The sequence below is a fragment of the Rhinopithecus roxellana genome, chromosome 15 (assembly GCF_007565055.1).
Source record: "Rhinopithecus roxellana isolate Shanxi Qingling chromosome 15, ASM756505v1, whole genome shotgun sequence".
In the NCBI taxonomy this organism is placed as follows: domain Eukaryota; kingdom Metazoa; phylum Chordata; class Mammalia; order Primates; family Cercopithecidae; genus Rhinopithecus; species Rhinopithecus roxellana.
In genome coordinates, this window is record NC_044563.1 from 12,916,261 (window position 1) to 12,943,397 (window position 27,137).

At 58.2% G+C, this 27,137-nt stretch overlaps 2 protein-coding genes across 5 annotated transcripts; one reads left to right on the forward strand and one right to left on the reverse strand.

Annotated features, from left to right (window-relative positions):
* The first annotated feature begins 358 nt into the window (after nt 1–358).
* On the forward strand, nt 359–13,230 carry SIPA1 (signal-induced proliferation-associated 1). 4 transcript variants are annotated; one of them, XM_010366472.2, is made up of 16 exons: nt 359–467; nt 3,134–3,903; nt 4,532–4,659; nt 4,745–4,921; nt 7,223–7,397; nt 8,122–8,225; nt 8,487–8,644; nt 8,722–9,331; nt 9,646–9,920; nt 11,580–11,798; nt 11,879–11,990; nt 12,075–12,183; nt 12,268–12,369; nt 12,456–12,510; nt 12,719–12,797; nt 12,889–13,230. In XM_010366472.2, the coding sequence occupies exons 2-16, from the start codon at nt 3,225–3,227 to the stop codon at nt 13,033–13,035; spliced, it is 3,129 nt and encodes a 1,042-aa protein (XP_010364774.2). In that variant the 5' UTR covers nt 359–467; nt 3,134–3,224; the 3' UTR covers nt 13,036–13,230. The 4 variants fall into 4 exon arrangements, with proteins under 4 accessions (XP_010364774.2, XP_030774845.1, XP_030774843.1 ...); XM_030918983.1 differs by lacking the exon at nt 359–467 and adding an exon at nt 476–703; XM_030918984.1 differs by lacking the exon at nt 359–467 and adding an exon at nt 1,650–2,324.
* Nucleotides 13,231–15,885: 2,655 nt separating this feature from the next.
* Nucleotides 15,886–26,626, reverse strand: RELA (RELA proto-oncogene, NF-kB subunit). Its single transcript, XM_010366470.2, has 11 exons — nt 25,602–26,626; nt 24,957–24,983; nt 24,715–24,866; nt 24,465–24,613; nt 22,906–22,997; nt 21,927–22,058; nt 20,976–21,080; nt 20,547–20,759; nt 18,440–18,520; nt 18,273–18,347; nt 15,886–17,279 (listed from the first exon to the last, which is right to left on the reverse strand). The coding sequence occupies exons 1-11, from the start codon at nt 25,606–25,608 to the stop codon at nt 16,657–16,659; spliced, it is 1,656 nt and encodes a 551-aa protein (XP_010364772.1). The 5' UTR covers nt 25,609–26,626; the 3' UTR covers nt 15,886–16,656.
* Between the last annotated feature and the right edge of the window lie 511 nt (nt 26,627–27,137).

Genomic DNA, 27,137 nt, shown 5'->3' on the forward strand with positions numbered 1-27,137 from the left:
GTCCTTGGCAAAAGCGTTTCTCTGGACCTCAGTTGCTCCAAGGCGTATAGAGATGACACCTGTCTAAGGTGTTTTATGAATAAATGAGAGCGCCCTAGTGGAACAGTTGCCCAGGGCCTAGGGCTTAGCAAGTGCTCCATAAAGTAGTGGCAGACTCTTGAGCATCTGCTGTATACTGGCAGAGAAGTGGACGCTAGCCCTCCCGGTTGGTCTGGAAGGCAGGCACAGGTTTCTTAGCCGAGGAAATAGCCTTAGAATCAGCACTGCTCGGGGCTGACCGCCGCCAGGCCTGAAATCCCCGCTGCTGCGCTTCCCGCCGCAGATAGCTCCTGGACGGCCCCGCCCCCGGCATGGCCCCGCCCCCGGCATGGCCCCGCCCCCAGGCGGAGCCGGCGCCGGGAGCTGTAGCGGGAGAGCGTCAGCGGGACCCCAGCGCGGGCGGCGGCGGCTGGGCGGGAGCCCCAGAGGTACTGGCGGGAGCGAGGGACGGGAGGCACTGCTGTCGGGCCCGTCAGGGGAGAGGGCCTAGCCGTGGGCCCGGGTGATGTGTATGGGAGTGGGGTCCTCGCCACATTCGCCACCAGCACCCTCCCAACTTCCCTCCGGGCTCCAGTTCAGTCCCGAGTCAATATGTCCAGCCCCCTGTCTCTGACCAGCCGTTCCTACTTCCTCTGTGTGACGGCTTAGCCTGGCCAGCAAACCGGTGAGTGGAGGCGGCGGCTCCTGACTCCTGATGGCGGCGCTGTGACCCCCCTCCCCCTCAACACTGCAAGTGTGTGCGGGGCTCCCCCTTATTCTGAGGCTCCTTTTCTCCTTAGGCGGCCTCCACCCCAGTCTCTGGCCTGGCCTGGGAGGAAACATCTGTCGCACCCCCGGCAGCCGAAATGGGGTCATGACCTCCAGATGTGCTGGGAAGTGGCCAGCTCCTCCTCCTGGGGCAGCCAGGCCTTCCGGATCTGTGGGGGCGGGGCCGGCCCTTTCCCCCCACCCCTAGTGACACAGACCCGGAGGAATGTCCTGGCCTCAATGGACCCTGTGTGAAGCTTCAGGGTTGGGGGCAGAGCCCAAGAACACCCCTCAAGGCAGCGCCAGAGCCTGGCATTGAGCCACAGCAAGAGGCAGCCCACAGGCTGGGTACACACATGCACAGAGCTCACTTCCAAGCGTGCAGAGCTCAGCCCGCACAGAGCAGGGCTTGCACAGACCCCCACCCTCATGCCCTCCTACTCCTTCACACACTATAGCCCAGGCCGGAGCGCTGGATGTGCCCAGAGCTTGGCTCATGGAGCCAGGGGCTGCACCCGTCACACACACAGATAGCTAGCGACACTCACCTCACTCTTCTCAGTCTCTCAACAGCCTTGGGAGGGGACAGAAATAGTTAACCCCAGGTTTTTGTTTTGTTTTGTTTTGTTTTGTTTTGTTTTGTTTTGTTTTTGAGACAGAGTATCGCTCTGTCGCCCAGGCTGGAGTTCAGTGGTGTGGTCTCGACTCACTGCAACCTGCGCCTCCCAGGTTTAAGCGATTCTCCTGCCTCAGCCTCCCGAGTAGCTGGGACTACAGGCACGCACCACCACAGCCAGCTAATTGTATTTTTAGTAGAGACAGGGTTTCACTGTGTTGGCCAGGCTGGTCTCGAACTCCTGACCTCCGGTGATCCCCCCCACCTTGGCCTCCAAAAGTGCTGGGCTTACAGGCCTGAGCCACTGCGCCCAGCCAGTTAACCCCATTTTAGAGATGAGAAAACAGAAGCTCAAAGTCAGCATGGGAGTTTATTCAGGAGAATTAAGGTAGAAGGCACCTGGGCTGGGGAGCCGACCCTTGCTTGGTTCTGGAGGCCCCAGGCAAGGGGTGTGTGGAGCCCCTCCTCCACTGGCCCAGCCCTGCATGATGTCGCTGGATGCTGCATGAAGACCCACCATTAGATGCCTGTACCCCCAGTGGAAGGTCCCCAGCTCCCTGTCCTCACTGCCTACTCCATCCAGGTCTTGCCTGGACGTGGCTTCCCTCAAGTTCTCCCACCAACATTTGCACCTGCCTCTGGCGTCACATTTCCGCACTTAGCAGGTCCCTGGGGCTTTGGGTGTCTCAATCTTGCATCCTGTGAGACCTTGAACCTCAGCCCAACACCCACCTCCCAACACCTACGCACACAGACAGCAGTGGGCAGGTGCAGCCCTGCTTAGGCCCTGAAGATGAACAGACCCAGGTTCAAATCCTAGCTCTGACATGGAATTGCTTCAGGCAAGAGCATCTCCTCTGGACCTCATTTGACCATCTGTCACATGGGGTTCAGACCTCCCTGTCTGCATCAGTGAGACCAGGTAGGCAGAGGTCCCTATGGGTCCCTGTCATTGTGACTCCTCTTGCGCCCAAGCCTGGGCACAGTAGCCTGCAAGAAGGTGAGCTGGCCTGTCCTTCAGGCCAGGGTGACTGGGGTCCCATGACAGCTGCTGTGACCCCAGCACCTTCCTCAGGATGTGGGGGCCTGGCAGAGGGCTAGGCCCACAGCTGGGGCTACTTCCTGTGCTGAAGGAAGTCCTCTTGCCATTCCTGCTGCCCTGCCGTTGCCCCCCTGGGAACCCATGTGTCCTTGTGGTATTGAGGCCTTGAGGTCCAGGGCACTGAGATCAGACCTCTCTGGGTGATCAGCTCTCCAGGGACCCTGAAGGAAGTGGGAGGGGCAGGGAGGAAGGTCTCTGGGGACAGGACGTCCTCCCTTTGTTAAGTGGGCAGGACCCAGACACCAGTGGCCCCTGGGTTTCCCGTCCCAGCCAATACAAGTCATCTGTCCAGTTGGGCTAGGTCCTGGTGGGACCCTTACTCTGGGCCCAGGCCAAAGCTAAGGTGTGTGGGTGGCAATTGGGGGACCCTGGAAGCCCCAGGACTGCCCAGGCTCCAGGACCCTCAGGGCCAAGACCCAACAGCCCAGCCTCTAGCCATGCCCAGCTAAGCCGGGGAGGGGGCTGAAAACCTCAGCCCTAGGCAGACAAGGAAGTGGCCTGGAAAGCGGAAGCAGCTTTGATGGTCTCGGAGGGGGCCGGAAGCCAACGCGGGTGGTGGAGGACCAGGCTGGGGGCCTGGGTTCCTGTTTTTTGCCCAGGCCCCTCTGAACAGCCCCCTCCTCCTTCAGGGCAGGAACTGCTGCCGCAACCTCCGGCTGGGCACCAAACACCCGTGCCCGCCAATGCGGCCCAGCCCCCGGAGAGTCAGGCCCACAGAACATGCCCATGTGGGCTGGCGGTGTGGGGAGCCCTCGGCGGGGCATGGCCCCTGCGTCCACAGATGACCTCTTTGCCCGCAAGCTGCGCCAGCCAGCACGGCCCCCGCTGACACCGCACACCTTCGATCCGAGGCCAGTCCGGGGCCCGCTCCTGCGCAGCGGCAGTGATGCAGGTGAGGCCAGACCCCCCACGCCAGCCAGCCCCCGTGCCCGTGCCCACAGCCACGAAGAGGCCAGCCGCCCTGCAGCCACTTCCACCCGGCTCTTCACTGACCCGCTGGCACTGCTGGGGCTGCCAGCCGAGGAACCAGAGCCTGCCTTCCCGCCAGTGCTTGAGCCTCGATGGTTTGCCCACTATGACGTGCAAAGCCTGCTCTTTGATTGGGCTCCAAGGTCTCAGGGGACGGGGAGCCACTCAGAGGCCAGCTCTGGGACCCTGGCTTCAGCGGAGGACCAGGCTGCCAGCTCGGACCTGCTGCATGGGGCACCTGGCTTTGTGTGTGAGCTCGGGGGTGAGGGTGAGCTAGGCCTGGGTGGACCAGCATCCCCACCTGTGCCCCCTGCACTGCCCAACGCGGCCGTGTCCATCCTGGAGGAGCCACAGAACCGAACCTCGGCCTACAGCCTGGAGCACGCAGACCTGGGTGCTGGCTACTACCGCAAGTACTTCTATGGCAAAGGTGAGGAAAGGCAGTTCCAGGGAGGGGAGAAGGGGTGCTGAAGAAGAGGTCCCTGTCACCTGCAGTGCACACAGTAGGGCTCATGAACTGTCCATTTTCTGTAAAGTCCCTGGCCCTGGGAGGGCTCAAGAGCTGAGCTGGGGTCCTTCTGGACCCACTTTCAACGACCTTCTTAAGGCTAATCCCTGGCCCCTCACCCCCAGCCAGGGCTGGTCCTTCTGCCTCCATCTGGTTCAGCCTGGGGAGAGATTCCCTATGGGCATTTCTGTGGGGTGAAAACTCAGGCCCCAAAGCCCTGCATCCGTGAACCTTGTTCTCACCTGCACTGCAGAGAGGGCTCCAGGACACAGAAGACAGAATGGGGGCGTGGTGGGCGGGGCCAAGGCAGGATTTAGGCCTGGGAGCTGGCCGCGTGGATCTAGGTCTGGGTCTGGGTCTGGGTCCACCTCTGGATCAGGATTGAGATCAAGATGTTGAGCTCGGGGCTACAGAGGGGCGGGACTTAGTCTAGGGTCAGCATTTGGTGGTGAGATGAAGCGTAGGGCGGAGCTTAGTGATGCGCGTGGTCGAGCGGGGGCGGGGCTGCCAGCGGGCGGAACCAATCATTTTCTTCGGCGCGGTCCCCCAGAACATCAGAACTTCTTCGGGATGGACGAGTCGCTGGGCCCGGTGGCAGTGAGCCTGCGGCGGGAGGAGAAGGAGGGCAGCGGAGGGGGCACCCTGCACAGCTACCGCGTCATCGTGCGGACCACGCAGGTGGGCCGGGATCGCGGGATCAGGACGTGGGTTGCCTCCCCGACACCCTGTATGCATCCTGAGTTCCCCTACACCCCTTCCTCAGCTCCGGACCCTCCGTGGCACCATCTCGGAGGACGCGTTGCCGCCGGGGCCCCCACGGGGTCTGTCCCCAAGGAAACTTCTGGAGCATGTGGCGCCGCAGCTGAGCCCCAGCTGCCTGCGCCTGGGCTCAGCTTCACCCAAGGTACCACGGACGCTGCTCACACTGGATGAGCAAGTGGTGAGTGACCGGCCGCGGAGCCCACAGCCGTTTAACTGGCCCCAGTCTGAACCCAGCCTGCCCAGCTCCCAAACCCCTAGCCTTGACCCTGATCCTGGGCTGGGTGGTGACCCCAGGAGAGCTAGCTTTTCAGAGAGAAAGTATCAGAGGCCATCTGGAACCTTGCTTCTCAAAGTGAGCTCTGTAGACCAGCAGTATCCACATCATCTAGAAATGCAGATTCTGGGGCCCCAGCCCAGACCATCTGAATCAGAGTCTGCTCTTTATTTATGTATGTATTTATTTAGAGATGGAGTCTCGCTCTGTCACCCAGGCTGGAGTGCAATGGCGCAATCTCAGCTCACTGCAACCTCCACCTCCCGGGTTCAAGCGATTCTCCTGCCTCAGCCTCCCGAGTAGCTGGGATTACAGGTGCGCACCACCATGCCCAGCTAAGTTTTGTATTTGCAGTAGAGACAGGGTTTTACCATGTTGGCCACACTGGTTTCGAACTCCTGACCTTGTGATCTGCCCCCCTCCGCCTCCCAAAGTGCTGGGATTACAGGCGTGAGCCACTGCACTCAGCCCAGAGTCTGCATTTTAAAAAGATCTTTACAGCCCTAGATGCCCTGGTCTGACTCACCCCACCGGTCCTGCAGTTCCCGCATCATTCCTGGCCAATTTCCCCCACAGCTCCTGCTGGGTTTCCTCTCACATGTGGTGCTCCAGCTTCCTGGAGCGGCTCCTTCCATCCCCCACTCCATGCTGAAAGCTGCCTATTGGCTGAGTCTCCTCTGTGTCATTCAACCCATCAGTCATTCAACAAACATTTCTTAGACCTTCTTGGTGCCAGGCCTCAGACTGGATGCTGGGGACAGGTCTAGACCAGGTGCTTTGCTTGAGTAGCTCACAGCTGGGTGGGAGAAGGAGACCCAGAGAGAACTGCTGAAATACAGGAGCAGGATAACACCGAAAGGGGAATGTTGAGGGCTCCATGGGCCACAAGGGTAGTGCTGAGAGCCCTTCTTTGGCCAGGGTTTTCCAGGAGGGAGAACTTTGCTCCAGCCTGGATAAGCAGGTGTTTTCCAGTCCGAAGGAGTAACTTGTGCAAAGGCTTGGAGAATGAGAGCATGGCACAGTAGGCAGTCAGTTCCGCGTGGCTGGGGTCGGGATTGTGGGGAGGGGCTGGGGAGAAGCTTGCATTTGTTACCATGGGCACTGGGGAGCCATGGAGGGATCCAGTGCAGATCTGAGAGGGGCAACTCTCTGGCTGCAGCATGGGGACTAGACTGTATGGGGCGGGGAGGCCAGGCTGAAGGCTGTTGCAGTTGCCCAGGCTGGACACAGTGGCATCGATAATGGAGGTGAAGAGGAGGCGACCCAAGAGGGACTGGGTAGTCATGTGGCTGACTGGAAGAGGTGAAGTGCTAGGATTCCCCAGCTTCTTGGCCCCCAGGAGTGGTGCTTTAAGGAGGAGGAGCAGGGTGGAGGAGTCACAGCAAGGTAAGACATTAGGCAGCTGGAGAAAAGGGCCTGGGGTTTGGTAGGCTGGTCTGAGTGGGAGGCAGAGATGGGGGTGTCATGCCTGCTGCAGCCAGGGAGTGGGAGGAGCATGGGTGGAGAAGAGGCCCAGGCAGAAGAGGACGGGGTCCCTGGGGCCCTAGGCAAGGTGAGTTTCCAGCTATCCTCAGTGCCAACTGTGGCCGGGAGGGTGCCAGGATGAGGCCACATCTGCGGTCCATATGGGGAGTGGGAGGTGCAGGGGGTTGGAGGAATGAAATGGAAGTGGGGACTGTGAGTGCAGACAAGTTTAGTTGTAGAAAAGGGAGGTGACTGCTGGAGGGGAGCCTGTGCTGTTTGGAGGAGCTCAGAGCACCTTGAGCTGGGCACAGTTATCCAGTTATCCGCAGAGGGAAGAGCCAGGAACAGAGGGCACAGAAACGAGAGCATGGGGGGCAGAGGTGGTGCCTGGCTCAAGGCCTGAAGGGGCTGGGGTGGGGGTGCTTTGGATTCAGGGGTGGAGAGGACAGTCCAGCCTTGAGATAAGGAGGATGATAATGTGTATGTTTATTGGAAGGGTTCTTTCTGTGAGTCACCTTCTCTACTGCCACATGGGAACCAGCCTCCTCCCATCCCTTCCTACCTGTGCCCTCCCAAGCACGAGGAGCACAACAGACTGTACTCACCTGACAGGCAAGGACACAAGTGGCTCAGAGAGGGCTGGTGCTCAGCCCCCAGGCCAGCGTCACATCCATTCCCTAAGAGCTGGTGGGGTGGGGCTGTGGGGGACTGAAGCCTATGCCTTCTGTCTCCTACCCACAGCTGAGTTTCCAGCGCAAGGTGGGCATCCTATACTGCCGGGCGGGCCAGGGCTCGGAGGAGGAGATGTACAACAACCAGGAGGCGGGACCAGCCTTCATGCAGTTTCTCACCTTGCTGGGCAATGTCGTGCGGCTCAAAGGCTTTGAGAGTTACCGGGCCCAACTAGACACCAAAAGTGAGGCCCAGGGGCAGGAGGGGTGGGAGCAGATCTGTGCTGAGGGGGTGAGCACGAATTGCCTTGTCACTCCTTTGTCCATACAATCCTGGGGCTGGGGGCTGGAGAGTTCTTTGTGTGAGCTGAGGATCTGAGTCAGGGCTATAAGGGTCAAGCTATGGGCTGAGAGGAGGGGCTGGGACTGTCCCTCAAGGCCCAAGTACCCTACTGCCTGAGCTAGGGCTAAAGTGGTTTGGAGGCACTACCCCTCCACCAAACACATTCCAGCAGCTCAGCCTCATGGAAGAGAGGTGCCCCTGCCTCCCTGGTGGAAGGGGCCCCAGGACCCCTGGGAGGTGTTGTACTGAGCACCCCGTGCCTGCCTTTCACTTTCCCAGCATGCCACACATGCTTGGGCCTGGAGTGACACCTGTTCTCCTAGGACACCTGACCCTGGCCTCTCTCTGAGACCCCTTCTCATTTCTGTCTTCATTCTATTTCAACGCTCCCATCCTGACCCCCCTTCACTCTGGCATGGGGCTGGAGCCTGTCGAGGGACGGGAGGAGGGGCACCCAGGGATGAGGCCCTTGGATCTCACTGGCTGGGCATTGGCTGGTGGCATGACTGGTTGTCCACTTGCTGTTTGGGGCACAGAGGCTCCTGTGTGCAGACAGGAATGGCAAGTTCAAGTCACTCAGATTCCCCTTGTTTTCTCCTTCTGTATCCCTAACTCCCTGGCCACAGCGGATTCCACAGGCACACACTCCCTCTACACCACGTACCAGGACCACGAGATCATGTTCCATGTGTCCACGATGCTGCCTTACACCCCCAACAACCAGCAGCAGGTGTGAGGGGGACCAGCGTGGGGGTGGGGCTTCCGGGAACCATGGAGGGCCCTGCATGGTCCAGGACATTTGAGCTTTGGCTGGAGCTCTGTTGGCCCCAACAACCCGCTCCTCTGGTGGCCCCTTCACAAAGACAAACACCCTAGGTCTTCACCAGAGGCAGTGGGGGAACCATTGGTGTCTTGGCTTTCTCCTGCTTGAATAAGGAGGGGTTTGGGGCACGGAAGGCCTCATCACGAGCCCCAACTATCCAACCCCCAGCTCCTGCGGAAGCGTCACATTGGCAACGACATTGTGACCATCGTGTTCCAGGAGCCTGGCAGCAAGCCCTTCTGCCCCGCCACCATCCGCTCACACTTCCAACACGTGTTCCTAGTGGTGCGGGCACATGCACCCTGCACACCGCACACCTCCTACAGGTGGGCACCAGTGTGGTCCCAGGTCTCCCGTGGGCATGGCGTCCTGCTACCCCTCACTTCCACCTCTCTCCCCGCAGGGTGGCCGTGAGTCGCACCCAGGACACCCCAGCCTTCGGGCCAGCTCTGCCTGCTGGCGGAGGCCCCTTCGCCGCCAACGCCGACTTCCGCGCCTTCCTGCTGGCCAAGGCGCTGAATGGCGAGCAGGCGGCCGGCCACGCACGCCAGTTCCACGCCATGGCCACACGCACCCGCCAGCAGTACCTGCAAGACCTGGCCACCAACGAAGTGACCACTACGTCGCTGGACTCGGCTTCACGCTTCGGCCTGCCTTCCCTAGGTGGGAGGCGCCGGGCAGCCCCTCGGGGCCCGGGCGCCGAGCTGCAGGCAGCAGGCTCACTGGTGTGGGGTGTGCGAGCTGCGTCCGGGGCGCGGGTCGCCGCCGGGGCTCAGGCGAGCGGCCCCGAAGGCGCCGAGGTGCCCTGCCTGCTGGGCATCTCGGCCGAGGCTCTGGTGCTGGTGGCGCCGCGCGACGGCCGCGTAGTGTTCAATTGCGCCTGTCGCGACGTGCTGGCCTGGACCTTCTCCGAGCAGCAACTGGACTTGTACCACGGCCGCGGGGAGGCGATCACGCTGCGCTTCGACGGGTCCCCCGGCCAAGCCGTGGGCGAGGTGGTGGCGCGCCTGCAGGTGAGCCTGAGCGGAAAACTGGGGCACCTGCGCTCGGCGGGGCGGAGCCTGCTTTGGATCCCTCCCTCCGCCTTTGTCCCCCACTCCTGCGGAAGGGAAAGTTGGGGAGGGCAGAGCCAGCCCTGGGGCTTGGCAAGGCCGGAACTGGTGCCCTCGAGTAAGCGACTTCTGGTCCTCATCCCTCGGGCGGTGGCACACGCGACCCTCGGGGGCTGTGGAACGTTCCGTGTGGCCTGGGACGAAGTCCAGGGGACGGGCGCTGGGGAGGCCCCACCTCCCGGCAGCCCCGCCCACTCGCCCTGCCCCGCCCTCAGCTGGTGAGCCGCGGCTGCGAGACCCGCGAGCTGGCGCTGCCCCGCGACGGTCAAGGCCGCCTGGGCTTCGAGGTGGACGCCGAGGGCTTCGTCACGCACGTGGAGCGCTTCACGTTCGCCGAGACGGCGGGGCTGCGGCCCGGGGCGCGCCTGCTGCGCGTGTGCGGCCAGACGCTGCCGAGTCTCCGGCCCGAGGCCGCTGCCCAGCTGCTGCGCTCGGCGCCCAAGGTCTGCGTCACCGTCCTGCCCCCCGACGAGAGCGGCCGGCCCCGCAGGTCAGGGTGCCGGGGACGCGGGGAGGTGGGAGGGCCGGCACTTGGCCACCGCGCAGTCTGTGCCTCCCGGGTCGCCATCAGCAGTTTCAGGAACCCCGTGTGGATACCTTTCCTTTTAGAAAGAGTCTCCGGTCTCTTAGCCCGTCTGAACCTTTCTCTCTCTCTCTCTCTCCTTCCTTCTTCTCTCTCTCTCTCTCCCCTCTCTTCTCTCTCCTCTGTCTCGCTCCTCTCTCTTAATTTTCTTTTTTTTTTTGAGACGAAGTTTCACTCTTGTTGCCCAAGCTGGAGTGCAATGGCGTGATCTTGGCTTATTGCAATCTCCGCCTCCCGGATTCAAGCAGTTCCCCTGCCTCAGCCTGTCTTGTAGCTGGGATTACAGGCACGCACCACCACGGCCGGCTAATTTTTTGTACTTGTAGTAGAGACGGGGTTTCACCATGTTGGCCAGGCTGGTCTCGAACTCCTGACCTCAGTCAGGTGCTCCACCCGCCTCGCCCTCCCAAAGTTCTGGGATTAAAGGCGTGAGCCACCGCGCCCTGAACCTCTTTCTTCATATGTGGAATGGGACCCGTTAAGCGCGTTGCTCCCACTGCTTAAAAGATCAAATAGCCCCAACTATCTGTTTTTTTTTCTTTTTTTTTTTAAAGTGTTGACACCTGCCCGCCTGCCACCACCACACACATTACACACTATTGATAACTTCCTGTGCTAAGCCGGGGTAGGCAAACATTTTCTGTAAATGGCCAAATAATAAATATTTTAGGCTTTCTGGACCATCTGGTCTCTGCCGCAGCTACTCTGTCGTTGTAGGTAAATGAATAAATAAATGTGCCTGTATCTCGCTAAAACTTTACAGACACTGAAATTCGGATTTTATATGATTTTCACTTATCATGAAATATTATTTTGATTTTTCCACTAGTTAAAAATGTAAAATCTGGACTGGGCGTGGTGGCTCACACCTGTAATCCCAGCACTTTGGGAGGCTGAGGCAAGTGGATCACCTGAGGTCAGGAGTTTGAGACCAGCCTGGCCAACATGGTGAAACCCGTCTCTACTAAAAATACAAAAATTAGCCAGGCATGATGGCAGACGCCTGTAATCCCAGCTACTTGGGAGGCTGAGGCAGGAGAATCACTTGAACCCAGGAGGCGGAGGAGGTTGCAGTGAGCTGTGATCACGCCACTGCACTCCAGCCTGGGCAACAAAAGCAAAACTCCGTCTCAAAAAAAAAAAAAAAAGGTAAAATCCATGCTATCCATGCTTAGCTTGCAGTACAGCAGCTGGCACATCTGCTTTAGAAAAGAAAAGGAAAAGGCACAGGTTGGATTTGGCTACAGACAGTACTTTTGGGATTTAAGCAATTTAAACATCTTATTTAAACCCTCACAGCACACTAGGGAGGTTGGTACTGTTATCCCCATTTCACAGATGGAGAAATTGATGTTCAGAGTGATTTGCTTGGGATATACAGGGGCAGCACTGGAATTTGAACCATAGTCTGGAAAAATGGCCAGTAACCAGGCAGTCATTTTTCACTGTTGTCTGGAAGCTGGGGAGCTCTCCTGCTCCTGGTAGTGAGCCAGGCTGGGGGTGGGGCTGGTGATGCAGGACGCTGGGGACTGGGGAAGTCCTGCCTGACCCTGTCTCCCTCCACAGGAGTTTTTCGGAGCTGTACATGCTGTCCCTGCAGGAGCCCAGCCGGCGGGGGGCCCCAGAGCCTGTGCAGGATGAGGTCCAGGGGGTGACCCTGTTGCCCACCACAAAACAGCTGCTGCACCTGTGCCTGCAAGATGGTGGCAGTCCTCCAGCGCCCGGGGATCTGGCTGAGGAGAGGACCGAGTTCCTGCACAGCCAGAACTCGTTGTCACCACGCAGGTGCACATTCTTGGCCTTCCCTCTCCTCCAGGCCTCTGGGAAAGCGGCTTCCCTTTCTGAGCCATCCCTGCTCTCCCCAGTTCCCTGTCAGATGAGGCCCCAGTCCTGCCCAACACCACCCCGGACCTCCTCCTGGCCACCACGGCCAAGCCATCAGTACCCAGTGCTGACAGTGAGGCACCCCTGACCCAGGTGAGCAGAAACCAGGCTCTGGAGCCCAGTGGCACAGTGGTGACAGTGGGCATCACTGAATCTGTATCCACTTCTGTCGCACAGGACGGGACAGGCAGTCCCAGTGGCTCTGAGGACAAGGGCAACTCGGCTCCAGAGCTGAGGGCCTCCTTTCTGCCACGTACCTTGTCTCTGCGGAACTCCATCAGCAGGAGTGAGTCTGGACCCAGGAGAGCAGGGGAGGGGTCGGGGGGTGCTTCTGGGCTTCCCCAGCTCAGCCTGCTCCTTGTGCCCACAGTCATGTCGGAGGCAGGCAGTGGGACCCTGGAGGATGAGTGGCAGGCCATCTCGGAGATCGCCTCCACTTGCAACACCATTCTGGAGTCGCTGTCCCGAGAGGGTGAGGCCACCAGGGTGCTGCAGTAAGCCTGGGCAGTGCTCTTGCCCCCTTTCTGACGTGCCCACCTGATCCCTCTGTCCCCACAGGACAGCCTATCCCAGAGAGCGGAGACCCTAAGGGAACTCCAAAGTCTGATGCTGAGTAAGCTCCCCAACTCCCCACAGCCACTTTACCTGCCCACGTGACCCCCCACTTCATGCCTGTCCGCTGGGGTGGAGCTCTGTCCCGGCTCTGCTGCCACATATGCCTAGAAGACCGGCGGGGCCCCTCTCTTTAGGTGGGGCTGAGAGTCAGCTGGTGCGCTGCGCCCTGCCTTGGTCCTGCTGAGTCTTGACCCCCATGTCCTCAGGCCAGAGCCTGGGAACCTCTCAGAGAAGGTCTCTCACTTGGAGTCCATGCTCAGGAAGCTGCAGGAGGACCTGCAGAAGGTGAGGGGTGGGCTGGGCTTGGGGGGAGTCACAGGGTTGCCCCAGGAAAGGGGCTGGCGGCTCTGACTCTTGTCTTCCCCCGCCACCCCAGGAGAAGGCGGACAGGGCAGCCCTGGAGGAGGAGGTGCGGAGCCTGAGACATAACAACCGACGGCTGCAGGCAGAGTCTGAGAGCGCAGCCACACGCCTGCTCCTGGCCTCCAAGCAGCTGGGCTCTCCCACCGCTGACCTGGCCTGAGCCACCTGGGACCACCTGGGCCCCTGAGAGCACCGTGGTCACACTGGGCCCTTCTCAGGAACTCTCCCTGCGCAGAGGCGCGTCTTAGCACTGCCCCCTCCGCAGCCCCTTATTGGGTGGCCTCCACCCCTTCCCTGTTTGTAAATATTCTGTGGAGAAAAGAGGACTTCAGGGAGTAAAGAAGCCACTGCTGTCTGCGTCTGAATATGTGTCCAAGATAGGGCAGGGCAAGGGGTTTTGCCTCCAGAGGCCCCAGCCAAACTCCTTGGGGCAGTCAGGACAGGCCCTGGGAACACTGGCTCAGAGATGGGCTGGCACTCACTGAGGGGTCCCTGAGGTCAGGCCACTGCTTGGCTTCTCTCCCATAACGTTTATTTGGTTCTGCGGGGAAGCAGGTGGTCACAGCCCACACCTACCCTGGCCATGCATCACAAGGCCCTGCACCTCGGTGCAGGCCTCATTCTTCTCTCTGAAGCCACTGAGCCCCCAGGCCTCGTCCTCTCTCCACCCACCTGGCCACTTCTTGCAGGGCCCAATTCCAGAGGCGGTGGCATCTCCGCCTCAGTTGACTGGGACTGTTTCCATGTCCTGGAGGAAATGGGCCCTTGACCCGCTTCTCTCCTCACCAGCCTATGGTCCTCTAAGTGGCATCATCAAGTCCAGACTTGTACTTTGTCTAAATCCTTTGTTTTCTGGACCTGAGACCTAGACAGGGCAGACTTGCCCAGCATCTGATGCCTATTCCAGTCCCTTCCTAGGCTGGCTGAAGCTCCATGGTGAGACCTAGGCCCTGGGTCTGTTAACTTAGGTGCTGGCAGGATGAGCTAGGCTCTGAGAAACACAGCATCTGAGGATCAGGAAGGCTTCATGGAGGAGGTAATGAGGGCTGAGTTTTGAAGGTTGGGTAGGAGTTCACCAGGCAGAGACGTCAGAGGTATCCTGGTAGGACCAGTCTGGCTGGGGCCTGTTGGACTAGAGCCAAGGCACACACAGGAATCCACGGTCAAAGAAGCCGTATCAGAAAGGGTTGTGAAGGTGCACTAGGGATCGTGGATTAGCAGTTCCCAAGACTGCCAGTTTTTCCTGGTTGTGGACTAGTGTGGAAGGCTCTGGTCACTGAGGGTGTGTCTGCAGAAAACTAGGATCTGGTCATGTGGTTGATGTTCGAAGGGAGATTGATGGGGTGAGATCTGGATGTCAGAGCTCTTTGGCTGCAAGGAGGCAGCTGTAGCCACAGTCCAGTGGGAGGTATAGTGGTGACTTAAACTCAGTGATAGCAGTGACAGTGGGGAGAAGTGGGCAGATTTTCCAGGACCTCGTGGAAAGACTGGATGCAAGTTACTAAGGGAAGAGTTGTGGCATCTACAGTAGTGGCCAGGTTTCCGGCTGGAGCCCCTGGAAGGTGGCAGGGCCAGGGCTGACACAGGGAAAAGGAGAGGCAGACTGGGGATGGCTGAGGTCATTTGGAACAGGGTGTTTGAGAGGCCCGAGGACGTCAGAGTGGAGATGTCCAGGGGCTGGCGCGCAGAGGAGAGAGGTCTGGGCTGGACACGAGGACTTGGAGCTGGTGAGCCATGAGCATGATGGGATCATTCAGGAATGAGAGAAGGACCAGGAGAGGTCTTCCGTGGGTAACGGGAGGAAGCGGGACCGAGAAAGCCAAGGCGAGGGAGGCGCAGCCTGGGCTGCATGGCCTGGGCTCCCTGGTTTCCCTCTGGGCCTCGGCTCGGGGACCTCCGGTCGGGGTCCCTGCGCAGCTCAGCAGTCGGCTTCCTCAGCTTAGGAGCCTTCTCACCCCGCCCGTTTCCTTCCCGGCCCCGCCTCCCAGAGACTACCCCGCAGCTTCGCCCGGGTCCTGACCGGGCCACCGTGAGCCCGGGCTCCGCCCCTCGCGTAGGCGTTCCGCCGAGGCCCGCCCTCGCTCCAGGCCCCGCCCCTGGCCGTCCCCAGCGAGCCAGAGCCCCGGGGCAAGCTCCACTTCCTCCATGCATTCGGCCAGCAGTTTCGCAGACGCTGGCCATCGGAGCCTGCACCCAGGACCTTTTGTGTTCCTAGGAGACTCGCTGACTTTTGGGACGCGTCCCGCTGACGATAACTCCTTTTCCCCTGCTATTGTACTCCCGCAACAGTGCGAAGCCCAGAGGAAACGCCATCGGTTTCGGCGGGGATTTCCCCCAGATGCAGGACTCGGCCTCCGGTCGCTGAGGGCTCCTTGTGCGCCTGCGCACTCGAGAACGGGGACCAAGCCGGCCAGCGCTATTTGCTCAGCTTGCGCTGGGGCAAAGCGGAAGTACGTCCAGCTGTAGCCCTGTGGGCTGTGGCTGGGCCTTTGTTTTGGCTTCCTGAGGCTGTGGATTGAAGATTTCACCGTTCCTCCCAGAACATTGTATCAAAGCATCGGTGGGGCAGGGTAGATCTTTACCTGGCCCTGCACATTCCCCAAGAAAAGCACACACTCCCTGGGCCACCCAAGGAATTAAGTCCAAATTTCCTGGCCCCATCAAATCTTTCGAACACCGTTTCTCTTACCTCTGACGCTGGCTAGTCCCTCTGCGAGATCCACTCTCAGCTGATCTAAGACCTGGAGCAAATAGGGCCTCTTGGAAGACTCCTGAAACTGCTCAATCCCCAGTCAGTGGGCCCTACTAGGCTCTTGGTGTGTTAGGACTCCTGCCTTAGTTGCCCGTTTTCATCCACTGGACAGTAACTCGGGGTTTCCAAGGGCATTCTCAGACTGCAGGTTCTCAGAGGACAGTGCACGCATTCACCCAGCTCTCTACCACCAATGTCCGGCCTGATGTGACTAGCAAAGTGTGTGCTCAGTGTCTGCTGAAAAAAGCGAATCTCTAGCCAGCTTGGCAACAGATTTATTAATTCAGAGTAGAAAGAGCGAGAGTCCAAGTGCTTTGATTCTTCGGTGAAAACTATGCCTCCTGACTGGAGAGCTGCCAGCCTGCTCTCCCCGACTCTTAACAACTTGCCCTCAATTAAGGCACTTGAGAAGAGGGAGAGCAGGGAAGTCCCAGACCAAACCCCCTCAGGATCCTTGAGAGCGCCGGCGCTGTTCCACTGGTTTCCTTCGGCCACAGTTGAGCAAGGAAAGAGCTGGCAGAGACCTCTGTAGGGCACGAAGGCCAGCCCCTCAAACGCTGGTGTTAGGCACAGGGACCATGCCAGTGCCATAGAGGGGCTGGTACCTGGGGCGTTAAGGTGTAATGAATCCATGATGGAAGACACTTGATAATAAGGCTGTGTGGACTCAAAGGCCTTACCTCTAGCCTGCTCCTCTCTCTAGGAGAGTACTAGAAGCTGCAGGATGGGGAGGGGGGACCCCAGAGTTCCCTACAGAGAAGGGAGCTGACCATCAGGATAGGGGAAGAGTTTGAGTTTCCCCAGCTTCCCCCTTTCCAGAGAAGTTAATGCTTCTGCTTAAGCACCTCCAAAGAGAGAGAGAGAGATACAGATATTGCCAATAAAAGAATAAAATATGCCTTCCCCCTCCAAGGAAGACATCACCAAAGTTGGGGGCAGCTGGAACACACCCCACCAGAATCCGTAAGTGCTTTGGGAGGGTTTCAATCCCCTGCAACCCTGTGCTCTGGGGAGGGCAGGCATCACCCCTTAGGAGCTGATCTGACTCAGCAGGGCTGAGAAGTCCATGTCCACAATGGAGGAGAAGTCTTCATCTCCTGAAAGGAGGCCGTTGGGGAGCCCCGGGGCTCCCAGTGGAGCAGGAGCTGGGTCAGGGGGCCTCTGGGCCCCTGTCACTAGGCGAGTTATAGCCTCAGGGTACTCCATCAACATGGGCTCAGTTGTGTGGGGGGCTACAGGTATGCCCTGGTTCAGCAGCTGCTGAAACTCGGAGTTGTCGACTGATGCCAGGTCTGTGAACACGGTTGGGTCTGTGCTGTTGCCAAGCAAGGCCCCCAGGTCTTCATCATCAAACTGCAGCTGCAGCAGGGCCTCTGACAGCGTTCCTTCCCCAGCCTGGGTGGGCTTGGGGGCAGGTGGGACCATAGCCTGAGGAGGGCCTGGGGCTAGGACTGGGACAGGGGCTGGGGCCTGGGCCAGAGCTGATACCATGGCTGGAGCAGGGGCAGGGGCTGGAGCCTGGGGCAGTACTTGGGGAGGGGCCGAGGCCAAGGCTGAGGCCTGCCTTATCTGCCCAGAAGGAAACACCATGGTGGGAAACTCATCATAGTTGATGGTGCTCAGGGGTGACGTAAAGGGATAGGGCTGGGGTGCTGGAGGAGAGAGACAGACAGGCAGGGGTCAGAGAAAGCCCTAGAGATCCACCCCGTCCTCTTACCCCAGCCCCTCTTGATGGCGCCTGGGCTCAGTCCCTCTCTAGGAAGTCACTGCCAACACCCTATCTCCTTCCTCTTACCCCATCTGACCCAGCCTGTAGAGTCCAGTTCCAGGTGGACTCCATGTTGGAGTCCTCCCTAACTACTCAAGCCCACAAAACTCTCCCAGCCTTTTAGAGGAAGGGACACTTTGAGAGACAAGCTGGACTCTTTGGTTTACAGCTGAAAAACTAAGTCCTGAGAGGCAATGAGCCCATGGAGCACCAAGTGAGTAGCGGCCTCAAGTGGACAGCTTGTCAGTTTTTGGGCCTCGCACCGGCACATACATCTTGCTAATTCAGAAGTGATTTTTGTTCCCCCTAATTCAAGCGAGAGATGAAAGCAGAGATTCTGCATTTTTTTTTTTTTTTTTTAAGACGGAGTCTCGCTCTGTCGCCCAGGCTGGAGTGCAGTGGTGCGATCTTGGCTCACTGCAAGCTCCGCCTCCCAGGTTCACGCCATTCTCCTGCCTCAGCATCCCGAGTAGCTGGGACTACTGGCGCCCGCCACCACGCCCAGCGAATTTTTTGTATTTTTAGTAGAGACGGGGTTTCACCGTGTTAGCCAGGATGGTCTCGATCTCCTGACCTCGTGATCTGCCCGTCTCGGCCTCCCAAATTGCTGGGATTACAGGCATAAGCCACCGTGCCCGGCCGATTCTGCATTTTTAACTTCTGAATCCCAAGATACCCAATACAGGATTTAACTGGCACAGTGGTTCCCAGGCTTCAGCGTGCATTAGCATCCTAGAAGTTGCTGGTTCCTGTGCCATCCTTTCAAAGGCTCTGATTCAGTAGGTGTGTAATGGGGCCCAAGAGTCTGCATCTCCACTGCTCCTCAGCTGAACAGAGCTGAACCTGTCGTTCCAGTAGGACAAAAGGAAATCCTTACCTGGCTTGGGAACAGAAGCTGAGCTGCGGGAAGGCACAGCAATGCGCCGAGGTGGAGGCCGGGGGTCAGTGGGTCCTGTAGGGCAAGGGCTGGGTCAGTTCTCAGCCCCAGGGTGTCCCCTCCCTACCTGCTGCCTTTCTCTCTGTCCTTCCCGGTCCCCATCTCACCGCTGAAAGGACTCTTCTTCATGATGCTCTTGAAGGTCTCATATGTCCTTTTGCGTTTCTCCTCAATCCGGTGACGATCGTCTGGGAAAGTAAGGGGAGAAGTGGGACTTGCTCTCCTCAGGTGGGCCCCCAATGCTCTCAAAGGACCCTCAGGAGGAAAGCGAGGAGCCAGGCTTTCCCAAGACCCGTTCTCCCAACCTCCGCTGCCAGTGAGAAGGGATGTGTGACACCCAGCAGTTCTGAGAATCCCACAGCTTTTGGAGGCCTCTGTTGGCTGAATCTGCCCCTCTACGGCCACATGGTGAGGCCGAGTACAGGGGCCATGCTCTGGGGAAAGAGGAGCCCTGGGAGGCCCCAGCCTCCAGCTCACGCCTTCCTGCACTGCTCACGTCCTGGCTCACTGTCAGGATCCACCCAGGGCAGTGAGAATTTCTTGCCACTCTGGGACAGCTGGGGCACAACTGCCTTAAGACTTCAGCAGAGACTCTTATTCTCATCTGTAATGGTTTCATATTTTAGTCGGAGCTTTCAGAACTGTCTTTCTAATTACAATGGTACTTTAGTAGCTCCAAAGCACCTCAATTCCATTAATTCAAAGACAACCTCATCATCCCTCAAAAACTGGATTCTTTCTCCTGTATTTCCTGATCATCCATCTGCCATCTGCCCTGTCACCAAAGCTAGAAACCTTAAAATGATTACCTTCTTTTCTCTCACTCCCCACCACTAACTTGACACATATGTATCAAGCACCTACTATGTGCCAGCCTCCCTTCTAGACACTGGGGATGTGGCCATAAGCACACAAGGTGTCTGCTCCCAAAAAGTTGGCATCCTAGTGAAAAAGTGAGACAGACACAACCATATATACAAACCAGAAAATCTCAAGTGACAGTGGTCCAGGGAAGATACGGTGATGGAACAATACCGGAAGTGAGGTCAGGGCAGTCTAAATTTAGAGGGAAGGACTAATTTAGAGGTCAGAGAAGGACTGGCCTAAGCCACCTGCATTAAAACCTTGGGCGAGGCATTCCAAGCAGAGGCAACAGCTAGACACAGGTCCTGAGGTGAGACTGAGCTTGGTCTGTAAGACGCAAAACGGCTGCAGCCTGAAGGGTAACTGAGGACGGTGGCGGGGGCGTGGTCTTGCTTTGCTGTTCTTTCTGCAAGGTTTGTGCCGCATCTTCTCTTCCTGGACCACAGCAACATCTTCCAGAATGGCCTCCCCACTTTGAGTCTGTCCGTCTCTGATCTTCTACACGTGGCCTCCTGAGTCAACTTCCAAATCTGCTCCTGTCACTTCTCTGCTTAGAGGCGTTCAGCTTAACCAGGCCCTCCTCTCTCTGAGCCTGTTCACTGCCCAACATCAGCTCAAACCACGAAGATGCCCCCAAACAGGCCGTGCAGTTGCCAACACCCCGTCCCTTCCAGGTGCTGGGCCACCTGCCTAGAGAACACACTTCCGTGTCTTTCTCCAGCTTCAATGCCACCGTCTCCATGCAGCTGTCTCCAGCTCCTCGGAGGCCACGGTGCCCCCGTGCTGCACCACACACACCTCTGTTTCACATGTCATTCTGTGACTTAAGGATCTGTTTTGCACATTTGTCTTCCTCAAGTGACTGAGATTCTGAGGGCCGGGAGCATGTCTTACTCATTTTTTGTATTCACAATACCTGGCACAGGCCCTGGTACCAAGTAGACATTCAAACCTTGAGCAAAATGTGACTGAGCTCTATGGTAGTGACAAGACAACCAGTGTGGCAAAAGGACCTTGAAGCCAGATGGCCTGGGTTCCAATGCTGACTCTGCTACTTACTAGCCACGTGAACCCAGGCAAGTCAGACACTATCTCCTGCTTCAAAAGCGTCAAGAGATTAAAATCAGGTAATCCAGTGAAATGCTTGGAATGGGGCAGATGTGTAGTACTAGCTCAACGTCTGAGGTATCCTTATTATTAAATGAGGCAAGAAATGGATTCCAATCACCATATAAATCCCAAGCTCTGACTCCAGCTTCTGGCCCTCAACTACAGCCCCCGACACGCAGTCTCGGCCTCTCTCTCACGGCAGAGCCCAGCTGCCCCGATGCCGCCGCCCCAGCTGTGTACCTGTATCTGGCAGGTACTGGAATTCCATGGGCTCACTAAGCTCCCGGTCGGAAGGCCGCCGCAGCTGCATGGAGACACGCACAGGAGCCTGCAGGCTGGGGTCTGCGTAGGGAGGGGTCCGGAACACAATGGCCACTTGTCGGTGCACATCAGCTTGCGAAAAGGAGCCTCGGGCCTCCCAGCCTGGTCCCGTGAAATACACCTCAATGTCCTCTGCAGAAGATGGGGTGGCAGTGTGGGTCAGTGTGTCTAACCCTCCACGGTCTCCCCCTCAACTTCTGATGCGTGTCTTCTAATATCACCCTGCGGCCCACCTGAGGCCCCTGAGGCATAGGAGGAATTATCCAAAGCCAGTTACCTGACACGCCCCGTCTCTGCTCAGCTTCACCCCTTGCTCCCAAGAGCCCACCCCTGCCTCCTGATGTATACCTTTCTGCACCTTGTCACACAGTAGGAAGATCTCATCCCCACCGAGGCAGCTGCCAGAGTTTCGGTTCACTCGGCAGATCTTGAGTTCGGCAGTGTTGGGGGCACCTGAAGCAGTGAGAACAAGGAAGGAGGACCTGAGCCACCAGAGGTCCCTGGGGTGGCCTGCAGGAGATGCAACTTCCCTGCCCAGCCCCGAGTCAAGGTTGCCCAGAGCTTGCCACCTACACCTTTGCAGCCAAAGTCAGACCTTCTTATTAGCTCCTCACCCCAACCGATTCAGCAAGTATTTGCCTACTGGGCGCTCAACACTGATCTAAGCAAGGAGAATACAACCACATACAAAACCTAAACCTCTCTGCTCTCACGGAGCTTATAGTCCAGTGAGCGCCAATCTGATGATCACACTGTTTCTCCACCTGACCAAAGCAATCTTTAAGGTCAGTCTGTACCCACCGTGGCAATGAGCCCTTCCCTCCTGACCCCCAGTTTATCCTGGTTTCCCATCTTTGGGGTTCCAGAGTCGTTTTATTTCCATTCATCCTGCTGGTTACTTAATTAAAGACTGCAGCTGATCAGTCAGCCCAATTCATCTGCGGGCTTCCATCACTGAAGCATCATTCTCGAACACTATCTTGTTCCTGGGAGTTCATTTCCTAGAGTCATTATCGCAGTTGTGGGCACAACACCTTCTCATCACACGATACTGAAAATGCCCATTTCCCATCAGACTCCCTGCTAGACTCCCTGCCGCCGGAGCCACACCTCAAGGACAGCTCTGGGTCTTCTTTGCCTTCTCTCCCCAGCCAACAAAGAGCTGGGCACAGAAGTGAAGACGAATACACAAGAGGATTGATGAAGCCAGAGCACCTCTTGCAGGCCACACTCACCCCAACCCCCTTCCTCCTATCCAGGCCCACCCTCTCCCCTTCCTGTGTCTCCCTCGCTACTCACGGTTGTCAAAGATGGGATGAGAAAGGACAGGTGGCAGGCAGAGGGGCCTGCCTGATGGATCCCGCACTGTCACCTGGAAGCAGAGCCGCACAGCATTCAGGTCGTAGTCCCCACGCTGTTCTTCGATAGGAACTGGCAAGAAAACAGGTGATCAGGAGAGCAGGGGAAGTGGGGATATGGGTGCGACCAGTCGGGGCAGGGAGCTCTGCTCTGGGAGGGCCGCTGGCGAGTGTGTAAAACACAAGTCCTAGCCGGGCGCGGTGGCTCAAGCCTGTAATCCCAGCACTTTGGGAGGCCGAGACGGGCGGATCACGAGGTCAGGAGATCAAGACCATCCTGGCTAACAAGGTGAAACCCCGTCTCTACTAAAAATACAAAAAACTAGCCGGGCGACCTGGCGGGCGCCTGTAGTCCCAGCTACTCGGGAGGCTGAGGCAGGAGAATGGCGTGAACCCGGGAGGCGGAGCTTGCAGTGAGCTGAGATCCGGCCACTGCACTCCAGCCTGGGCGACAGAGCGAGACTCCGTCTCAAAAAAAAAAAAAAACATGGTGAAATCCCGTCTCTACTAAAAAAATACAAAAAACTAGCCGGGCGAGGTGGCGGGCACCTGTAGTCCCAGCTACTCGGGAGGCTGAGGCAGGAGAATGGCGTAAACCCAGGAGGCGGAGCTTGCAGTGAGCTGAGATCCGGCCACTGCACTCCAGCCTGGGCGACAGAGCGAGACTCTGTCTCAAAAAAAAAAAAAAAAAAAAAAAAAACCACAAGTCCTAGAGGAGGCAGAACCCAGCAGTGACTCCACTGTGACCTGAATGTCATGTCCCCTCCTGGGCCTCAGTTTCCCAAAGGCAAAGTGGGAGAGTACTGAATGGGCACCAAGAGTCCATCTTTACTGTGTACTGGCCAATGAGGGAGATGCAGGAAAGGCGGGCCAGGGAGGGTGGCAGAGGGTGTGGGGGCGGCAGGCAGGGTAGCCCTCACCTTGGAAGGGATTGTTGTTCGTCTGGATGCGCTGAGTGATAGCCTGCTCCAGGTCCCGCTTCTTCACACACTGGATTCCCAGGTTCTGGAAACTGAGCACCCCCAGCTGTCTGTCCCACTGTCTCTCACACAGCCCGGACCTTCCTGCCTTGCCCAGCCTGCTCCTTCCTCCCCTACCGACCCCCAGACCGTGGCTTCATGCTTAACCCCCTCCAGTGGCTTCCTACTGTGCCGCAATGGACCCTGTCCCTTCCCTCAGCTGACAAGCACCTCCGTGGCCCACCCCTGCCAGCCTCCCTGTGGGCTCCCTGCTTACAACCACAGGGGCTTCTTTTCCATTTTCTAAACACAGGACACTCATTCCCACCTCAAGGCCTTTGCACTTGTTTGGTCGGCTTGGAATGTTCTCTTCCTACTTCTCTCCTCCTTCTCACCATTCAAGTCTTAGCTGAGGGAGGCCTTCCCTGACCTCCCAATCTAAAATCATCATACCAGCTCCCCTAACTCCCCCACCCCAGGTTATCCTTCTATCCTATGACCTTGTTTTATTTTCAGGACTGAAATTGTTACTCTGACAGCACCTTATTTATCTGTGTATTTATTTATTTTTAAGAGACAGGGTGTTGGGCCGGGTGCGGTGGCTCACACCTGTAATTCCAGCACTTTGGGAGGCTGAGACAGGCAGATCATGAGGTCAGGAGATTGAGAACATCCTGGCTAACATGGTGAAAGCCCGTCTCTACTAAAAAAAACGCAAAAAAATTAGCTGGGCGTGGTGGCGGGCACCTGTAGTCCCAGTTACTAGGGAAGCTGAGGCAGGAGAATGGCCTAAACCCAGCAGATGGAGCTTGCAGTGAGCTGAGATCGCGCCACTGCACTCCAGCCTGGGGACAGAGCAAGACTCCGTCTCAAAAAAAAAAAAAAGACAAGGTGTTGCTCTGCTACCCAAGTGTCGTGGTGCAATCATAGCTTGCCGTGGCGGTGACCTCCTGGGCTCAGGTGATCCTCCTACCTCAGCCTCCCAAGTAGCTGGGACTATAGGCACAAGTCACCATACCCAGCTAATTTCTTATTTTTTGTAGAGATGGGGTCTCACTATGTTGCCTTGGTTAGTCTTGAACTCCTAGGCTCAAGAGATCTTCCTGCCTTGGCCTCCGGAAGTGCTAGGATTATAAGCATGAGCCACTATGCCTGGCTTGCATATTTTTTTAAGGCCTGTCTCTGTCAACTGCAATGTCAACTCCAGGAGAGTGTTGGTTCAGTGGTTTTCTTTCTCAACCAAGAGACGTGACTCTGAGGGACTTGTCCTTCCAGCTACAGGGGTCAGGGATTCAGAAGTGATTAGGGACCCATCCATATTCCCTGGAGCTCTTATCTGTGCTAGAGTAGATGTACAAATAGATAATTTCAAGACAAAGGGAGTTTACTTGCAGAGCTGAGTCAGAGCAAGGAGTAAGCAACTCTGCCCTGTGTCCAGAAAGGAGTAACACTGTAGCGGCTACTTCATAGCCCACCTCCTGTCCCCTCATGCTGGGCCTCCTAGCCTGCAGGGAGCTCACCTGTGGATGCAGCGGTCCGGGCAGAGCTCAGCCTCATAGAAGCCATCCCGGCAGTCCTTTCCTACAAGCTCATGGGGGTGAGGCCGGTGAGGAGGGTCCTTGGTGACTAGGGAGATGCGTACTGTCCCTGGTCCTGTGTAGCCATTGATCTGTCCAAAGTACAGAGGCCCAGACATCCAAACCTGACTCCCAAACACAGAGGGCTGGGGTTCCACAGCCCCTTCCCCGCACACCCTGGTGCAGTGCTGACCTTGATGGTGGGGTGGGTCTTGGTGGTATCCGTGCTCCTCTCGCCTGGGATGCTGCCAGCGGAGCGCCCCTCGCACTTGTAGCGGAAGCGCATGCCCCGCTGCTTGGGCTGCTCAATGATCTCCACATAGGGGCCAGAGGCCTGGGCTGGCTCTGCCAGGGGACACCGCAGCCCCATTAGACAGCTGCCCCCGCTTCCCTACCCCAGGGAGCACCTCCCCGACCGCTGCGGGGGCCACTTACCTGCCGGGAAGATGAGAGGGAACAGTTCTGAAAGGGGAGGGAGATCAGGGTCAGCACACACCCACTGCCCATCCTCACAAGGGGGTATCTGCTCTCCACAGAGAAGAGAAGCCAGGCTCCCTCCCAGGGGAACTGAGTAAGGCCCTGTTTCCTAGAACCTGTGGTGAAACTAAGGCGTGGAGGAAAGGAACCAGAAACACCTGCTTCTTGAGGGAAAACGAGGTAAGGAATCCTTCTTCTCCCGAGGGAAGCCGAATCAGGGCCTGTTGTACTTTCATAAGGAAAACTGAGGGAGGGCACGCCCCACCTCCATCCAGAGAGGAAACTGAATCAGATGCGTTCTCCCCTAATAGGGAAACGAAGCCAGAGCTGCCCCCATGGACGGTGTGGAGGGAAACTGAGTCAAGGCTCCCTCTGCTCCCCTACCCAGGGAGGATGCTGAGTCAAGGGCCCCCCTCCACCCAGAGGGGAAACTGAGTCAGACCCCTCCCCGCCTGCCCCGCCCCGCGCCACCATCTGGCAGGCCGACCGCTCCCTGCGCAGCGCCCGTCGGCGCAGGAAGGGGCGGAAAGCGGCGCGGGGGCTCCCGCCACAGCCGCGGCGGCCCCGGCGCGGCCACTCCGCGGGGTCAGAGGGCGACCTCACCGTCCATGGCCGGGGTCCCGGGGGCGGGGCCGGGGTCGCAGCTGGGCCCGCGGCGTGCACTACAGCCGAGCCATTCGCCAGAGGCGGAAATGCGCCGCGCGCGCCCGCCGTCGCGTCACTGCCCGGAATCCGGCTGCGCCTGCGCGCTGCCCCGCCGCCGCCCGGCGAAGGGGCCGGGAGCAAGTGCGCGCCGCGCGGAGGACGAAGAGGCCGCGCGCACAGCCGCTGCCGGGGGCCGGGGCCAAGTGCGCGCGTCGCCGGGGACGAAGAGGCTGGTGTGCCCGGTGGCTCGGCTAGCTCCCGGGTCCCGGCCCCGCCTGGAGGGCGGGTCCACCGATTACTCACTTTGTTTTTAGGGGATTTCAGGGCCCCCTCCCACCGATCGGCGGAGTTTGGTGATGTCACTCTGGGCCGGGTCTGGAGCAAAGCCCGGGCTACTGGGCTGCGGCCGCCTGCCCCGCGTAGGGAAAGGCCCGGCCGGGCCTTCTGCTCCGCAGAGGCCGGGGGGTTGAACTCCACGCGGGTTTCCTAATCGCTAAAGGTGCCTTTCGGTGGTGACTGTCTCAGAAGCACGTTAAAATGTCCAACCTACCCCAATCTAGATGCGGCTGTGGGGGAAGGGGAGCGGCCGGACCTCCCCGCCTGACAGTGCATCAGGGAGCTTTGCGGAGCCTGCAGCCCGGATGGGACGACTTGAGGCCTTCCTGCTGGCGAGCTGGCCGAGAGCTCGTCCCTCTGCAGCTAAAGCGCCAGCTTACGATGCAGCCAAACTGCCGGCCCTCAGCGCCTATGGGAGCAGGGGGTCACCAGGGGTAAACCCCGGAGCTTCGTCTCTGAAGCCTGGCGCTTGTGTCTCAGAAGGTCCGGGACCCACAGGGGACACTCGAATCAGCAGGGCCACAACCCCCCTGCCCCCGCCTGTGTTTGCCCTGGACCTCCAGCTAGGGCTGACCACTAATTCTGTCATGTGACCCCACAGTGCGGGTAGCTCCCCCAAGACCAAGCCCAAGGCGCGTCCTTGTGGGGGCTGGGGCTGGCGCAACCCCACCCCAGGCCTCATCCCCGAAGGAGGATGCTCCAGGGGGCGGAGTCTTCTCCAGATGGAGAAAGACTTATTTTCTCTGAATTCGTCTTAAATTAGGAAATCATGTGGGAATTGGAAAAGATTGGAAATTCTGACTTGTTTCCCAGGCTCTGAAGAAACAGGAAGAGAAAAGTGAAAATAGAGTTAGCACCCCGCCCACTCATTTCAGTTTCTCCAGTGGCTGGCCCTGATTAGAAAAGTGTTTACTTTTGGCAGGGGGCGGGGAAGGCCGACTTCAGTTGACCGAATGGATGACGTACAATTATCATTAAACCTTGCATGGATCCTCTTCTTAAAATTCATGTATATTTATAACTTCTAAATTAATACCATAAACACCCGTGTACCCATTGCAAAACTTAAGGGACCACCACCGTCCAGAATTCTGCATTGTATTGTGTTGTATTGTATTTATTTTTTGAGACAGGCTCGCGCTCTGTCGCCCAGGCTGG

Coding starts and splice junctions, on each gene's coding strand:
- RELA (XM_010366470.2), bottom strand. Junction 24,867..24,956: donor CCCTCTCATCTTCCCGGCAG/GTAAGTGGCCCC, acceptor GTCCCCTGGCAG/AGCCAGCCCAGGCCTCTGGC. Junction 17,280..18,272: donor AGCTTCTGTTCCCAAGCCAG/GTAAGGATTTCC, acceptor TCTCTCCTCCAG/CACCCCAGCCCTATCCCTTT.
- SIPA1 (XM_010366472.2), top strand. CDS start 3,225: ATGCCCATGTGGGCTGGCGGTGTGGGGAGCCCTCGGCGGGGCATGGCC. Junction 3,904..4,531: donor CAAGTACTTCTATGGCAAAG/GTGAGGAAAGGC, acceptor GCGGTCCCCCAG/AACATCAGAACTTCTTCGGG. Junction 12,798..12,888: donor TGCAGGAGGACCTGCAGAAG/GTGAGGGGTGGG, acceptor CCGCCACCCCAG/GAGAAGGCGGACAGGGCAGC.